Consider the following 17705-nt stretch of genomic DNA (forward strand, 5'->3'; position numbering starts at 1 on the left):
ACCAATGTCGAATTGGTTTTTGTATCTTTTAAAACCATCATTACGGTTTTTACTTGAAGGTCTCAGCCTCTCCCAAAAACCTGGGCTTAGCCTTGATATTTTTGTCCAGTGTGTGACTCCAAGCTGAAGGCAGGTCCTGCAGTCTGAGCACGTGCAATGTGTGCAATTTCCCAGAATATATCAATAGTATTTAAGCAAGCCAAGTGATAGAATGCTTCTCTCTGTCTGTAACAAAATTTATTGAGTCATTTTTCAAAATTATTTGAAGAAAAGCTAGAGGAGATATTTCAAAAGCTTCATTCAGGTGAATTTATATTGCATTTTTTTAAAACAGAAAGGCTGTCTGTGTCTCAGTGAGAGCGAGAAAGAAAAAGCACAGCAGACTGTTCTGATTACACATTACTTGATGTTTAAAATATCTATACAGTATTTCGGTTGTATGTTTAAAAGTTTACATTTGCACACACTAAATATTTTTCATAATAAATTCTTATATCCTTATTTATAATGGAAGATGCTTATTTAAACTTGTCATACTGTAATTATACTGTCTCACGAATTAGAGTGACACCTCCCAGCTCCACAGCCTATGCGGCAGAGAAACTCACATGCTCTGACCAAGTCTACTTCTCTGCTTCCCAAATTCCCATAAATGTTGCTATTTAACTATAAATAATTTCAAATCAAAGTGTTATATTAAAAATAAGGTCTGAATGTATGATTTAAAATGGGGACTGAATTATGTTCATGTGCTCTGGTCTAATTATCTCCTGCCCTCTAATCGATTTTCACCTAAAGATTACACTTGGTCTTGACTCCTCGTTTACAATCCCATGGAAGATCAACTTGGAACATATTCAAAATCTTACGCCTGTGTGCACTTCCTATTAAATTTTTCCAAATGATGGGCCAGAAATTGCTCGTAAAATAACGGTGAGTCTAACCGCACTCACTGTTATTAATGGGCAAATCGAAGAGCAACCTCCAGCTACCACATATGCGCAGTCAAATGTGGAAATCCGGAACTTGCTCCTCCTGATTCCCTGCTGATCTGACAGATTTGCATTAAAGGGATATCGCAGGCAGGAATCAATGGACCAGCGCGAACTTGCTCTCCTGCCCAGCTGGAAACTAACTAATCTTGCCAAAAAAAAAGTATACTGAGTTATATCAGGTCTAAACTAACTTTTAACGGTGAGTATTAATGACAGCCAAACAAGCTCTCTGACACTAAAAATTAGCTTTTAAAAAATGTGGAGTGTCATTGCTCCCGATTTTAATAGCTTTTGGACAGCTAAAAAAAATTGTAAATTAAAAACATTTTAATTTTTTTACTTTTTACTTCTGACTCTTTTACTCTTTTATTTCTTTTTTTATCTTACTCTCTCTTCATTTTACTTTCTCTATCTGATTTTTTAGTACATTTACTAATCTTATCCGACACTTCCTGGTTCTTACTCTGTGCAGTTTGTGAATGAGATTCACTTCCTGGTTCTCAAAAAGGCTGTGGCAACTTAGAGGGTGAGTTGAGATCGAAGATCAGCCATGATCTGATTGAATGGCGGCGCAGGCTCGAGGGGCCTTATAGAATCATAGAATCATAGAAGTTTACAACATGGAAACAGGCCCTTCGGCCCAACATGTCCATGTCGCCCAGTTTATACCACTAAGCTAGTCCCAATTGCCTGCACTTGGCCCATATCCCTCTATACCCATCTTACCCATGTAACTGTCCAAATGCTTTTTAAAAGACAAAATTGTACCCGCCTCTACTACTGCCTCTGGTAGCTCGTTCCAGACACTCACCACCCTTTGAGTGAAAAAATTGCCCCTCTGGACCCTTTTGTATCTCTCCCCTCTCACCTTAAATCTATGCCCTCTCGTTATAGACTCCCCTACCTTTGGGAAAAGATTTTGACTATCTACCTTATCTATGCCCCTCATTATTTTGTAGACTTCTATACTAAACTTCCTACTCTCCAGGGAAAAAAGTCTCAGTCTTTCCAACCTTTCCCTATAAGTCAAACCATCAAGTCCCGGTAGCATCTTAGTAAATCTTTTCTGCACTCTTTCTAGTTTAATAATATCCTTTCTATAATAGGGTGACCAGAACTGTACACAGTATTCCAAGTGTGGCCTTACTAATGTCTTGTACAACTTCATCAAGACATCCCAACTCCTGTATTCAATGTTCTGACCAATGAAACCAAGCATGCTGAATGCCTTCTTCACCACCCTATCCACCTGTGATCTCTTTGTTCTATAACTCTCCCCAATGCCCTACCATTAATGGAGTATGGCCTACTCCTGCTCCTATTTCTTATGTTCTTATATTCTTAGTTCAAATCTAAGGAGCGGCAAGCACTGTTGGTTCACCACTCAGAGCAATTTCTTGGCCATCATTGTCAATACTTATAATGGAAACTGCCAATGTAAATTTGTCAGGCTGCAATTACACCCTCCAACCAGTGGTGGTGCTATAGTGCCTTGGATTTGCATCTTCCAGCTCCTCAGCCTGCACTGCAGTGAAACTCCTATGCTCCAAACAACTCGACATCTCAGCTTCCCAAATTTCAAAAGCTACGGGGTACCTACCACATGTCTGCCAAAGCCCAGGACCATTGCCCAGTGATACCAAAACCCAGAACTGTGCCAGTCTCCCCCTCCTTGTACTGCTTAATACAAGATATTTGATTCCAACCGGTATACCTTGTACACCATCTTGCCGTTTAACTCAGTTTTAGAGCAGGTGAGCGATTAAAATGAAGTACATCGGTAAAGGAAGATATTATATAGAAAAGATGTGTATATGTGTTCATATAATGTGTGCATATAACAAAGATGGTGTATCCATCGTTGTCGATGATGGCCTGTAATTTATCTCCAATTAGTATAGGTCTTGGGTTCTCCTATGACTATAAAGTCCGATTTTCGTGAGGAATGATTTCCCACCCATTGGACATTGGATGTCAGATTGATCTAAAGGCTGATCTTTCCTTAATTTCCTTTGGGCCATATTTTATTTGGTTAGCTGGGTATGACTTGCTTCAAGCTTTGTCGTGTCATTGGGAATCATCTTTTGCCACTTTATCCCATCACAAGCATCATGCTACCATGTGTCATTTGAGATGTCACATTTTTTTTTGATTGGTCTTCAGTCTATCGTTATATCTTTTGAACTGAACACCACAACAGCATTTACCAAAATTCAGAATGACACAAAGATTGGTGGCATTGTAAGCAGTGTAGATGAAAACATAAAATTACAAAGCGATATTGATAGATTAGGTGAATGGGCAGAACTGTGGCAAATGGAATTCAATGTAGACAAATGTGAGGTCATCCACTTTGGATCAAAAAAGGATAGAACAGGGTACTTTCTAAATGGTAAAAAGTTAAAAACAGTGGATGTCCAAAGGGACTTAGGGCTTCAGGTACATAGATCATTGAAGTGTCATGAACAGGTGCAGAAAATAATCAAGAAGGCTAATGGAATGCTGGCCTTTATATCTAGAGGACCAGAGTACAAGGGGGCAGAAGTTATGCTGCAGCTTTACAAAACCCTGGTTAGACCGCACCTGGAGTACCGTGAGCAGTTCTGGGCATCACACCTTCGGAAGGACATATTGGCCTTGGAGGGAGTGCAGCGTAGGTTTACTAGAATGATACCCGGACTTCAAGGGTTAAGTTACGAGGAGAGATTACACAAATTGGGGTTGTATTCTCTAGAGTTTCGAAGGTTAAGGGGTGATCTGATCGAAGTTTATAAGATATTAAGGGGAACAGATAGGGTGGATGGAGAGAAACTATTTCCGCTGGTTGGGGATTTTAGGAGTAGGGGGCACAGTCTAAAATTAGAGCCGGACCTTTCAGGAGCGAGATTAGAAAACATTTCTACACACAAAGGATTGTAGAAGTTTGGAACTCTCTTCCGCAAACGGCAATTGATACCAGCTCAATTGCTAAATTTAAATCTGAGATTGATAGCTTTTTGGCAACCAAAGGTATTAAGGGATATGGGCCAAAGGCAGGTATATGGAGTTAGATCACAGATCAGCCATGAACTTATCAAATGGCGGAGCAGGCACGAGGGGCTGAATGGCCTACTCCTGTTCCTATGTTCCTATGTACCTTCTCGACTGGTCTAATATTAGACATTCGGATTAAGTGACTAGCCCACCTTAGCTGTGCCTTTTTTTTTACTCGTTCATGAGATGTGGGCGTTACTGGCAAGGCCAGCATTTATTGCCCATCCCTGATTGCCCTTGAGAAGGTGGTGGTGAGCTGCCTTCTTGAACCACAGCAGTCCATGTGGTGAAGGTTCTCCCACAGAGCTCTCAGGTCGGGAGTTCCAGGATTTTGACCCAGCGACGATGAAGGAATGGCGATATATCCAAATGGGATGGTGTGTGACTTGGAGGGGAATGTGCAGGTGGTGTTGTTCCCATGCGCCTGCTGCCCTTGTCCTTCTAGGTGGTAGAGGTCGCAGGTTTGGGAGGTGCTGTCGAAGAAGCCTTGGCGAATTGCTGCAGAGCATCCTGTAGATGGTACACACTGCAGGCACCGTGCGCTGGTGGTGAAGGGAGCGAATGTTTAGGGTGGTGGATGGGGTGCTAATCAAGCGGGCTGCTTTGTCCTGGATGGTGTCGAGCTTCTTGAGTGTTGTTGGAGCTGCATTCATCCAGGCAAGTGGAGAGTATTCCATCACACTCCTGACTTGTGTCTTGTAGATGGTGGAAAGGCTTTGGGGAGTCAGGAGGTGAGTCACTAGCTGCAGAATACCCAGCCTCTGATCTGCTCTTGTACCCACAGTATTTATGTGGCTGGTTCAGTTAAGTTTCTGGTCAATGGTGACCCCGAGGATGTTGATGGTGGGGGATTCGGCGATGCTAATGCCATTGAATGTCAAGGGGAGGTGGATAGACTCACTCTTGTTGGAGATGGCCATCGCCTGGCACTTGTCTGGCGTGAATGTTACTTGCCACTTATCAGCCCAAGCCTGGATGTTATCCAGGTCTTGCTGCATGCGGGCTCGGACTGCTTCATTATTTGAGGGGTTGCGAATGGAACGGAACACTGTGTAATCATCAGCGAACATCCCCATTTCTGACCTTATGATGGAGGGAAGGTCTTTGATGAAGCAGCTGAAGATGGTTGGGTCTGGGACACTGCCCTGAGGAACTCCTGCAGCAATGCCCTGAGGCTGAGATAATTGGCCTCCAACAACCACTACCATCTTCCTTTGTGCTAGGTATGACTCCAGCCACTGGAGAGTTTTCCCCCTGATTCCCATTGCCTTCAAGGATGGGGATATTCACAGTGCCTCCTCCTCCTATTAGTTGTTTAATTGTGCACCATCATTCATGACTGGATGTGGCAGGACTGCAGAGCTTTGATCTGATCCGTTGTGAAATCGCTTGGCTCTGTCTATAGCATGTTGCTTCCGCTGTTTAGCATGCATGTAGTCCTGTGTTGTAGCTTCACCAGGTTGGTACCTCATTTTTAGGTACGCCTGGTGCTGCTCCTGGCATGCTCTTCTACAATCCTCATTGAACCAGGGTTGATCCCCTGGCTTGTTGGTAATGGTAGAGTGAGGAATATGCCAGGCTATGAGGTTGCAGATTGTGCTTGAATACAATTCTGCTGCTGCTGATGGCCCACAGCGCCTCATGGATGCCCAGTTTTGAGCTGCTAGATCTGTTCTGAATCTATCCTATTTAGCACGGTGGTAGTACCACACAACATGTTGGATGGTGTCCTCAGTGTGAAGACGGGACTTCGTCTCCACAAGGACTGTGCGGTGGTCATTCCTACCAATACTGTGATGGACAGATACATCTGCGACAGGTAGATTGGTGATGATGAGGTCAAGTAGGTTTTTCTCTTGTGTTGGTTCTCTCACCACTTGCCACAGGCCCAGGTTGGCAGCTACGTCCTTCAGGACTCGGCCAGCTCGGTCAGTAGTGGTGCTACCGAGCCACTCTTGGTGATGGACATTGAAGTCCCCCACCCAGAGTACATTCTGTGCCCTTGCTACCCTCAGTGCTTCCTCCAAGTGGTGCTCAACATGGAGGAGGTCTGATTCATCAGCTGAGTGAGGGCAGTGGGTGGTAATCAGCAGGAGGTTTCCTTGCCCATGTTTGACCTGATGCCATGAGATTTCATGGGGTCAGGAGTCAATGTTGAGGACTCCCAGGGCCACTCCCTCCTGACTGTATATCACTGTACCGCCACCTCTGGTGGGTCTGTCCTGCCACTAGGGCAGGACATACCCAGGGATGGTGATGGAAGAGTCTGGGACATTGGCTGAAAGGTATGATTCTGTGAATATGACTATGTCAGGCTGTTGCTTAACTAGTCTGTGGGATAGCTCTTCCAATTTTGGCACAGGTCCCCAGATGTTCATGAGGAGGATTTGCAGGGTCAACTGGGCTTGGTTTGCTTTTGTCGTGTCCGGTGCCTAGTGGTTCGTGCCGGGTGATCCATCCGGTTTTATTGTTATTGTGACTTTCTGTAGCGAGATTGTACAACTGAGTGGCTTGTTAGGCCATTTCAGAGGGCGATTAAGAATTAACCACATTACTATCATTGCCTCTATGCCTGGCTTTGTTCTTCTGAGGACCTCAGCGTCTGGAATGTTGAGCTCGTTGAAACATAGAAACATAGAAAATAGGAGGAGGAGTCGGCCATTCGGCCCTTCGAGCCTGCTCCGCCATTCAATGTGTTCCTGGCTGATCCTCTATCTCAATACCATATTCCCGCTCTCTCCCCATATTCCTTGATGCCTTTTAGTTGATGTCCATCAGCTTGATATCTCAGCAGGTATTGCATTGGAACCTGATGCCTTGCCACTGGAGAGAGACTTGATAGCATTAACGGTCTCTCAAAATTAAGGTTCTTCAGCCACAGCCACTATGAGCGGACTTTAAGGTAGTTGATCTATGACCTAATTTCCTTTGCTGCTCTTCTGGTTTAGTAGGTACTTAAAATGGGTAACCCATCTGTCCAAGATTTGGGTCTTATCAGTCAAGAAAGCGGAACCATCAACACTCATTAGGGGAGTGGTGCCTCCAGACAGGGGGCCATAGATGGTTCATACTGCCTCATCGAACTTTTTCATATCATGCATGTCAGCGTACATTTGGATTTCCTCAGCTTTGTCACTCCATCACTTTTCCTCCATGGATGTCAGCTTCGATTGAAGATCACTACGCTTATTGCTATGTGCAGTTTTCTTTGATTTTGATGACAGGTCTTACAAACATGCTTGGTGAAAAATGTGTTTCTCACAGAGCCATTCAATTATCTCTGTGTCATTCTCATCAAACCAATCTTGGGATTTTCTGGTTTTTGGTCCTAGGGTCTTATTGGCTGCATATTACCAAGGCATCCCTCAAGTTGCTCCAGTCCATTTCGTTGATGCCAGATGCTGTGTTGACAGTGCTGAGATGATCTTCCACAGTTCGAATGAGCTGATCTTCCACTCTTGCTACTTTAAGTTTGGTGACATTTAATCTGCTCAGGGGCTTTTCACTCTATGTTCTGGAGATAAAGTTTTGCTCGGATGAGTCTGTGGTCCGTCCAACACTCAGCACACTGATCCACAAAAGGGATGTCAATCAAGTGTCGATGTTGGAAACAAGATTGCATCCATATACTTTGGTGGTTGCCTGGAGTGTGTTGGTGATGGTCAGATGATGTTCTGCACACATCCTAAGGAGCAGTGTTCCATTACTGTTGCACTTCTCTATGCCATGTCTACCAATGACCACCTTCTAGGACTGGTAATAATGGTATACTTCTTATGGCCTCATTATCATCAGGCGGTCACTGACTCCTTTTTGATGACTTTCAAGCTTGGCTATCATGTTGGATTCTCAACGTCCCAGTTTCTCAACGTTCCTTTTTGGAGCACCCTATCCAGAAGAATGTGTATTCTGCACCAACCTCTTTCAGCTGACCACCTTCAGCTAAACGGGTTTCACTGTGAGCAGCAAAGTCAATATTGCACCGTCCTCGTTCCCTACCGATCAGTGCACTTCTCCTTTCAGGCCTATTTGTTGACTCAGTGTCCTGGAGCGTTCTCACATTCCAAGCTGCTATATTTAGCTGTTTGGTTCTCTTATTGTTTCTGCCACTTATGTGGAATTGTCGCCAGCTGCAGTAAACTGGCCAGAAGTTAGTGAAGCAGGTATTGTTTTAGGGCACTTTTTCTAGCCCTTTCCTCACATCAATGAGGTGAGCAGCGCAGCCCTAAATAGGACTGTTCAAGTCACTCAGGGGGCTGCTGAACTCCATTGCTGCTTCGGTCAATTGGGGAGCCACTTGTGTGCAGGTTCGCAACTACAACTTCCAGTGAATCTGCACCTGCTGCTTCACTGTGAGCCCATCCTCACAGGACTTTGAGAAGTGGTGATGAAAAATGGATTATAGTGTGAATTGGATTATAGTGAAAAACAGCATGAGCCTAAATTTTAAAATATCCCAATTTTCATTCATGCTGCTCCCTTGCTGGTTTGTTGATATCCACAAGGCAATCGATCTAAGAGAGATTATTACTGTTTCGATATGGCATTGTGGGATCCACTCGTGGCCCTTTAACAACAAGCCAAACCTACTAGTCGTACAATAAGAAGAACTGGTGAGATTTCTGGGGCACCCAACATCCCACCAGGTCCTGTCTCCAAAAATGACATGATGGGAGGGGATGGGCGGGAGAAGCACCCGCCCCCACCCCCAACAAGGAATTTCATTGTGATGGCAGAAAGGGGTGGAAATCCAAGAGAAACAGGTCCTGCCCAAATTCCTTCCCCTCCACTCCCACTGTGCACAAATTACACCTTTCAAAACTTTGGAATTTTGGTGCTTTTTTTTTCAGGAACCAATCTAAATAAGGCTTTCTTGTTTCTGAGCAGATCTCTTACAAATTTCCTTCTAAATCCTTTCAGTAGAGACGCGGGCGATGGGGGGGGAGGCATCCGCCCCTCCTTGCAATATCATAACTTCAGACCTACCATGAACAATGTTATATTATGCTATTAGGAGACATTGAAGTTTTAATATATTGTTACATTTTAAATTTTTTACTTGGCTGGGTTTAAATTTCAACTCAGTTTAGCTTGAGTACTGAAAAATATGTGACTCAAATAAGTGAAGAGCAGTTATGCAAATAGAATACAAGGCAGTAATTCAGTCTAGCTGTTCTAACCTTGTCAGAACCCTGAGACTAAATTACTACCTGAAACGCATTGCCAGCTATTAGTTCATTATATTACAGTCCATAGTTTATTCATCATTAGATAACGTGTTTTGTTTTTATCTTTGTATTGCAGAGCCTGGTACCACCAGTGCAATATAGGTTAATGGCTACTGATGATGTGGCATCATTTCACTGCTCATATAGTATTATGAAGACCTTATTCTGGCAAAGAGTTGCTAAGAAATAAATTACACCCTATATATAATCCAACAGTACTGGAATGTGCAGAGCTTCAAGTCTAAAAATCTTGTCCATGAATAAAATTTATATCATTAAAAATACAAGGCAAAATTCTGTTGCATTTGTTTCATGGCAAATTTGTGTTTGTGCCACATTTCAAGGAGCAAATGCTAAGATAGATATAATTTTAATTGCTCTGCACTTTTATTTCCCATGGCCCATCATTTTTATAGTGTGCCATAAAGGAGGCGATGGAGACCTCCTCAGTGCAATGCTGAGAAGCTCTCTGATTATCTTAATGTTGTCTCATTCCCTTGCTTTTTGTTTTCCAGCAAATTATACCTTGTGCAACTTCGAGTCCAGTTTCTGTGAGTGGAAACAGCTGACCTCTGATGGTCCTGTGTGGGTTAGAGGACAGGGCCAAACATCCTCAGGGTCAGGATTACCTAATACAGACCACACAACTAATACCAACCAAGGTGAGGACTCACTGCAATCACTTTGTTACTCACTGACATGATTTTGTTTTTGTCTGTGACATATAATGGAAAGCTCAGCATCCCAGAAGCTTGCCAGTCCACTAGGGTGAGCACAGGTTAATGGCTGATACCAGTTTAAAAAATGGTTACATTTCATCAGTGTTTGCTAGGCCACATGATAAGGCTATTGCGGAATGGTTCAGAGTGCTTTAAAGGAAGAGAGAAGGATGGCAAGCAGGACATGAGGGGGGGTGGGAGATGGAGTTGGGGGGGGGTGGAGATTTGGGGGGTGGGGGGGTTGCGGGGAGGGTGGGGGGTGAGAGTTGAGGGGTGTTGGGAGTTGAGGAGGGTTAAAGGGGAGAGGGAACTGAAAGTATGGTTGACAAGATAGATTTTCAAGAGACATCTAGTAACATAGGAACAGAAGTAACTGAAATTAGCCCCTCGAGCCTATTCTGCCATTCAATGAGATCATGACTGATCTGTGACCTAACTCCATATACCCATCTTAGCTCCATATCCCTTAATACCTTTGGTTAACAAAAATCTATCAATCTCAGATTTAAAATTAACAACTGAGGTAGCATCAACTGCTGTTTGTGAAAGAGTGTTCCAAACTTCTACCTCCCTTTGCGTGTAGAAGTGTTTCCTAACTTCGCTCCTGAAAGTCCTGGCTCTAATTTTTAGGCTATGTCCCCTAGCCCTAGACTCCCCAACCAGCGGAAATAGTTTCTCTCTATCTACCCTATCAGTTCCCCTTAATATCTTGAAAACTTCGATCAAATCGCCCCTTAATCTTCTTAGATCCAGGGAATGCAACCCTGGTTTGTGTAATCTCTCCTCGTAATCAAAATCCTGGAACTCCCTACCTAACAGCACTGTGGAAGAACCTTCACCACACAGACTGCAGCAGTTCAAGAAGGTGGCTCACCACCACCTTCTCAAGGGCAATTAGGGATGGGTAATAAATGCTGAACTTGCCAGCAACGCCCACATCCCATGAATGGATTAAAAAAAAATTAACCTTTGGAGCCCAAGTATTATTCTAGTAAATCTACACTGCACTCCCTCCAAGATCAATATATCCTTCCTAAGGTGCAGTGCTCAGAACTGAACACAGTACTCCAGGTGTGGTCTAACCCAGGCTTTGTACAGCTGGAGCATAACTTCTACCCTCTTGTATTCTAGATATAATGGCCAGCATTCCATTAGCTTTTTTGATTATTTTCTGTACCTGTCTATGACATTTTAATGATCTAAGTACGTGGACCCCTGAGTCTCTTTGGACCTCCATTGTTTCGAGCTTTTCACCATTTAGAAAGTCCTCTGATCTATCCTTTTTAGGTCCAAAGTGGATGACCTCACACTTGCCTACATTGAAATCCATTTGCCATGGTTTTGCCCATTCACTTAATCTATTAATATCTCTGTAATTTTATGCTTCCATCTACACTGCTTACAATGCTGCCTATCTTTGTGTCATCAGCAAACTTGGGTATGTGGCTCTCTATCCCATCATCTAAGTTGTTAATAAATACAGTGGATAGTTGAGGCCCCAACACAGATCCCTGTGGGACACCATCAGTCACTCCTGAGTACCTGCCCATTATCCCTACTCTCTGTCTCCTGCCGCTCAGCCAATTTCCTTACCAGGTCAATAATTTGCCCTCAATTCCATGGGCTTCAACTTTAGCTATCAGTCTTTTATGAGGGACTTTATCGAATGCCTTCTGGAAGTCCATATAAACAATATCCATTGACATTCCCCTGTCCTCTATCTTAGTCACCTCTTTAAAATATTCAATCAGGTTTGTCAGGCATGACCTACCCTTTACAAATCCATGCTGGCTCTCTCTGATCAGCTGAAAATTTTCAAGGTGTTCAGTCACTCTATCCTTAATTATAGACTCTAGTAATTTCCTGATGTCAGAAGTTACGCTAACTGGTCTATAATTCCTTGGTTTCCCTTTCTCATCTTTCTTAACTAGAGGAGTGACGTGCAAGTTTCCGATCTAAAAGAACGGTTCCTGAATCGAGAGATCTTTAGAAGATTATAGTTAGGGCACCTGCAATGTTCTCACCTACTTCCTTTAAAACCCTGGTATGGAAACCACCTGGTCTCTGGGGATGTGTCACTCTTTAATGCCATTATTTTCTTCATTACTGTTAGAAATTAATTACATCTTAGAATCATAGAATCGTTAAGCATAGAAGGAAGCCATTCGGCCCACCGAGCCTGTGCCGGCTCTTTGTAAGAGCAATCCAGTTAGTCCCATTCCCCCCACCCTTTCCCCGTAGCCCTGCAAATTTTTTCCCTTCAAGTATTTATCCAATTCCTTTTTGAAAGCCACAATTGAAGCTGCTTCCACCATCCTTTCAGGCAGTACATTCCAGATCATAACTACTCAGTGCTTAAAAAAGTATTTCCTCATGTCGCTTTTGGATCTTTTGCCAATCACCTTAAATCTGTGACCTTTCATTCTCGACACCTCTGCCAATGGGAACAGTTTCTCTTTATTTACTTTATCCAAACCCTTCATGATTTTGAACACTTCTATCAAATCTCCTCTTAACCTTTTCTGCTCGAAGGAGAACATCGCCAGCTTCTCCAATCTATCCACATAACTGAAGTCCCTCATCCCCGGAACCATTCCAGTAAATCTTTTCTGCACCCTCCCTAAGGCCTTCACATTCTTCCTAAAGTGCGGTGCCCAGAATTGGACACAATATTCCAGTTGTGGCCGAACCAATGTTTTATAAAGGTTCATCATAACTTCCTTGCTTTTATACTCTATGTCTCTATTTATAAAGCCTAGGATCCCGTGTGCTTTTTTAACCGCTTTCTCAACCTGTCCTGCCACTTTCAAAGATTTGTGCACATATACCCCAGGTCTCTCTATTCCTGCATCCCCTTTAGAATTGTACCATTTAGTTTATATTGTCTCTCCTCATTCTTCCTGCCAAAATGTACTGCTCTGCATTAAATTTCATCTGCCATGTTTCCGCCCATTCCACCAGCCTGTATGTGTCCTCTTGAAGTCTATTCCTATCCTCCTCACTGTTTACTACACTTCAAAGTTTTGTGACATCTGCAAATTTTGAAATTGTGCCCTGTATACCCAAGTCCAAGTCATTAATTTATATCAAAAAGGTCGTGGACCTAGCACCGACCCCTGGGGAACACCACTGTACACCTTCCTCCGGTCCGAAAAACAACCGTTCACCACGACTCTCTGTTTCCTGTCACTTAGCCAATTTCGTATCCATGCTCCCAATGCCCCTTTATTCCATGGGCTTCAATTTTGCTGACAAGCCTATTATATGGCATTTTATCAAACGCCTTTTGAAAGTCCATATACACCACATCAACCGCATTGCCCTCATCAACCTCATCAAAAAACTCAATCAAGTTAGTTAAACACGATTTGCCTTTAACAAATCCGTGCTGGCTTTCCTTTATTAATCCACACTTGTCCAAGTGACTATTAATTTTGTTCCGGATTATCGTTTCTAAGAGCTTCCCCACCACTGTGGTTAAACTGACTGGCCTGTAGTTGCCAGGTTTATCCTTGCACCCTTTTTTGAACAAGGGTGTAACATTTGCAATTCTCCAGTCCTCTGGCACCACCCCCGTATCTACGGATGTTTGGAAGATTATGGCCATTACCTCCGCAAATTCCACCTTTACTTCCCTCAGCAACCTAGGATGCATCTCATCCAGATCAGGTGAATTATCTACTTTAAGTACAGCCAGCCTTTCTAGTACCTCCTCTTTATCAATTTTTAGCCCATTCAGTATCTCAGCTACTTCCTCCTTTACTGTGACTTTGGCAGCATCTTCTTCCTTGGTAAAGATAGATGCAAAGTACTCATTTAGTACCTGAGCCATGTCTTCTGTCTCCATGCATAGGTCCCCTTTTTGGTCCCTAATCGACCCCACCCCTCCTCTTTATTATTTATATGCCTATAGAAGACTTTTGGATTCCCTTTTTTGTTGGCTGCCAGTCTATTCTCATATTCTCTCTTTGCCCCTCTTATTTCATTTTTCACTTCTCTTCTGCATTTTCTATATTCAGCCTGGTTCTCACTTGTATTATCAACCTGACATCTGAATATGCCGCCTTTTTCTGCGTCATCTTACTCTCTATCTTGTTCGTCATCCAGGGAGCTCTGGCTTTGGTTGTCCTACCTTTCCCCCTCGTGGGAATGTACCTAGACTGTACCTGAACCATCTCCTCTTTAAAAGCCGCCCATTGTTTGATAACAGTTTTGCCTGCCAATCTTTGATTCCAATTTACCCGGGCCAGATCCGTTCTCAACCCACTGAAATTGGCTCTCCTCCAATTAAGTATTTTTACTCTCCTTGTCCTTTTCCATAACAAATCTAAACCTTATGATGCTATGATCACTGTTCCCTAAATGTTCTCCCACTGTCATTTGCTCCATCTGGAGGAAAGCAGAGAGGAGGTGTAACAAAATTGATGAATTTTTGTCTAGGCTTTGGTTTAGTGGCTACCCCTTTAAAACTCAGTCAGTATGCACAGGGAATATGACAGCCAGCTGATGCCAAAGTCTAGTATCAAGCCTATCCGAGTGGAATGTTGCAAAATTTGTTGTGATACTCTCCCTAGTGATAAGCTTGAGAGAGGTTCTAACATACAATTCTCAAATGTATACAGATTTCATTGCGTTCAATTTGTGTTTGACTGGCAGTTTCTTTTTAATTTGAGGTGCTAGTTTTCTAAATCCATGAAGTACCAGTAGCTCTTCTCCTGGATATAAAAATAAGAACAATTCTGGTAAAAATAGACAGTTGGCAATTGGAAACATTTTATAAGAAGGACAGTTTGAAAATCTCACAGAATCAAGACACTGTTTGAAAATCTCACAAGTGACAGGCTAGTATTCCTCAAAGAGAAATATTGTGTGTATTTAAAAGTTATCTATAAAAGGCTTGGCTTGAATCTTAGAACTGTGGGTTAAGAATTTCCATGCTGTTTTTGGCATAACTACAGCTTTTACTCAGGACAGGTAAGTCTATTTGGCCTCAATACGGGGAACAAGCCATTTTAGCTGATTTCTCTGTCCCATATCAATCATCTCAAATCTCTTCATACTTTTTGGTCCTTCCCCTCATCCACCTGCAGAGTCTCAAATGACCTCATTTAAATATATTATAATGAGGGCCACTAGCACTGCAGCGCTGCGTTTCTTGCTTTTACACTCACAAAGCACTTGGGGTAAGTTCGACTGAGAATTATAAAGTGCAGCTGTTGCTAGGTTCTGCTGAAACAGGCCAAAGTGAGGAGTTTCTGAGCCTGAAGAGTCTGAAAAGTTTCAGCAATGATTTCTGCAGCTGGGAGCCACTTTTTGCAGCGGCTTTTGTGGCATTCTGCCCACACAGACCTGGACTCCCTTCTCACTGTTGCTGACAGTGTGAGATCACCAAGAGACTTTAACTATTCTCCCTCACCTCCCCCCACCCCCACCACCCAGAGTGAGATCTTCTCATAGAGTCATAGAGTTATACAGCACGGATAGAGGCCCTTCGGCCCATCGTGTCCGCGCCGGCCATCAGCCCTGTCTACTCTAATCCCATATTCCAGAATTTGGTCTGTAGCCTTGTATGCTATGGCATTTCAAGTGCTCATCCAAATGCTTCTTGAATGTTGTGAGGGTTCCTTCTAAGGAGTAATGTAAGAAATCGTACAACACCAGGTTATAGTCCAACAAATTTATTTTAAAATCACAAGCTTTCGGAGATTATCCCCTTCGTCAGGTGAAGGAGTAGGTATGGCATTGTATGCCATTATCATGGAATGAGGAGCAGCACCAGATGGAGCTAAGGAGGATGCACCACACCAGATATTACCCCATCCTTAGAATATATGGGCAACAAGTGTCATATGAGGTCTTCAGTGAGGAACTCAAATTTAATGGCATTGCTTATTTCAGGCAGCCACGGGAGATCTCTATTATATCAGCCAGGGTGCAGTATGAAAATACATTCATCAGAAGACTGCACTTTACATGAGAGCTGGCGAATTCATCTGCTTTGGCATCACAGCAAGGCAGCAGTAAGATAGGGCCATCTAGTTTTACGGGGTTGCTGACTTTCTTAAGGTCCAGGGTACACCCAGGTTGCTTTGTGAGCTCCTGCAGAAAGGCCGCTCAGCTACTTCAAGAAGAAGGGCTTTCACCTCCTGAATATCCAGACTGTGTCTGACAACATGCAAAGGATCCTGCATTTCAATATAAGACACACCGGAAGTTGTCACAGTGCATTTATCAATTAACATTTGGCCCTACCTAACCTCTTCAGGGAAGAAAATGATGTCAATGGATGGCTTGTAGGTGACAAAGCCTGCCCCCTACTCCCATGGATAATATCTCACTAAGTTGCCCAAACAGCAGCCTAGGAGCATTGCAAGGAAGCACATGGCTTTACCGGATCAGTCATCGAGAGCACTGAAAGGCATGCTTTCACTACTGGTTGGGTTCAGGAGGGCTCTGCAATAGGCTTCAGATCGCGTCATATATACTTGTAGTCTGATGTGTCCTGCACAACTTCACCATACAAAAAGCTTTGAACTTGTAACTTGCTGGGAAAGTGGACCCCTCTGCTTTAGAGCCAGAACTACATGGAGGAGAGCATTAGAATGATCTGCACTCGGAGGACCCCTCAATAACTGCTGCAAAGGGTATTAGACCTCATCTCGTCCCTGAAGTCTTCTCTTCTGTGTAGCACTGTCAACTTTTGACAGTGCATTTGATGTAGTCTACATGGATTTTAGCAAGGCTTTTGACAAGGTCCCACGTGGCAGACTGGTCAAAAAAGTAAAAGCTCATGGGATCAAAGGGAAAGCGGCAAGTTGGATTCAAAATTAGCTCAGGAAGCAAAGGGTAATGGTCGATGGGTGTTTTTGTGACTAGTAGGCTGTTTCCAGTGGACTTCTGTAGGGCTCAGTACTAGGTCCCTTGCTTTTTGTGGTATATATCAATGATTTGGACTTAAATGTAGGGGGCATGATTAAGAAGTTTGCAGATGATACAAAAATTGGCTGATAGTGAGGAGGAATGTTGTAGACTGCAGGAAGATATCAATGGACTGGTCAGGTGGGCAGAAAAGTGGCAAATGAAATTCAATCCGGAGAAGTGTGAGATAATGCATTTGGGAGGGCAAACAAGGCAAGGGAATACACAATAAATGGGAGGATACTGAGAGATGTAGAGGAAGTGAGGGACCTTGGAATGCATGTCCACAGATCCCTGAAAGTAGCAGGACAGGTAGATAACATGGTTAAAAAGGCATACAGGATACTTTCCTTTATTAGCCGAGGCATAGAATATAAGAGCAAGGAGGTTATGCTGGAACTGTATAAAACACTAGTTAGGTCACAGCTAGAGTACTGCAAACAGTTCTGGTCACCACATTACATGAAGGATATAATTGCATTAGAGAGGGCACAGAGGAGATTTACAAGGATGTTGCCAGGACTGGAGAATTTTAGCTATGAGGAACAAGTAGATAGGCTGGGGTTGTTTTTTTTGGAACAGAGGAGGCTGAGGGGTGATTTAATTGGAGTGTACAAAATTATTAAGGGCCCAGAAAGAATGGATAGGAAGGACCTATTTCCCTTAACAGAGATGTCAATAACCAGGGGGCATAGATTTAAAGTGATTGGTAGAAAGATTACAGGGGAGCTGAGGAAATGTTTTTTCACCCAGAGGGTGGTGGGGGTCTGGAACTCACTGCCTGAAAGGGTGGTAGAGGCAGAAACCCTCAT

The 17705-nt window shown here is 43.3% G+C and overlaps 1 protein-coding gene across 1 annotated transcript in view; it reads left to right on the plus strand.

Moving 5' to 3' along the window:
- The window catches only part of malrd1 (MAM and LDL receptor class A domain containing 1), a 397527-nt gene that overhangs the window by 75990 nt on the left and 303832 nt on the right, over nucleotides 1-17705 (plus strand). Inside the window, exon 10 of the mRNA XM_068007090.1 lies at nucleotides 9772-9918. Coding sequence (XP_067863191.1) covers nucleotides 9772-9918 — 147 coding nt within the window. The remainder of the gene's footprint in view (nucleotides 1-9771; nucleotides 9919-17705) is intronic.

The sequence above is a fragment of the Heptranchias perlo genome, chromosome 2 (genome assembly GCF_035084215.1).
Source record: "Heptranchias perlo isolate sHepPer1 chromosome 2, sHepPer1.hap1, whole genome shotgun sequence".
Classification (NCBI taxonomy): domain Eukaryota; kingdom Metazoa; phylum Chordata; class Chondrichthyes; order Hexanchiformes; family Hexanchidae; genus Heptranchias; species Heptranchias perlo.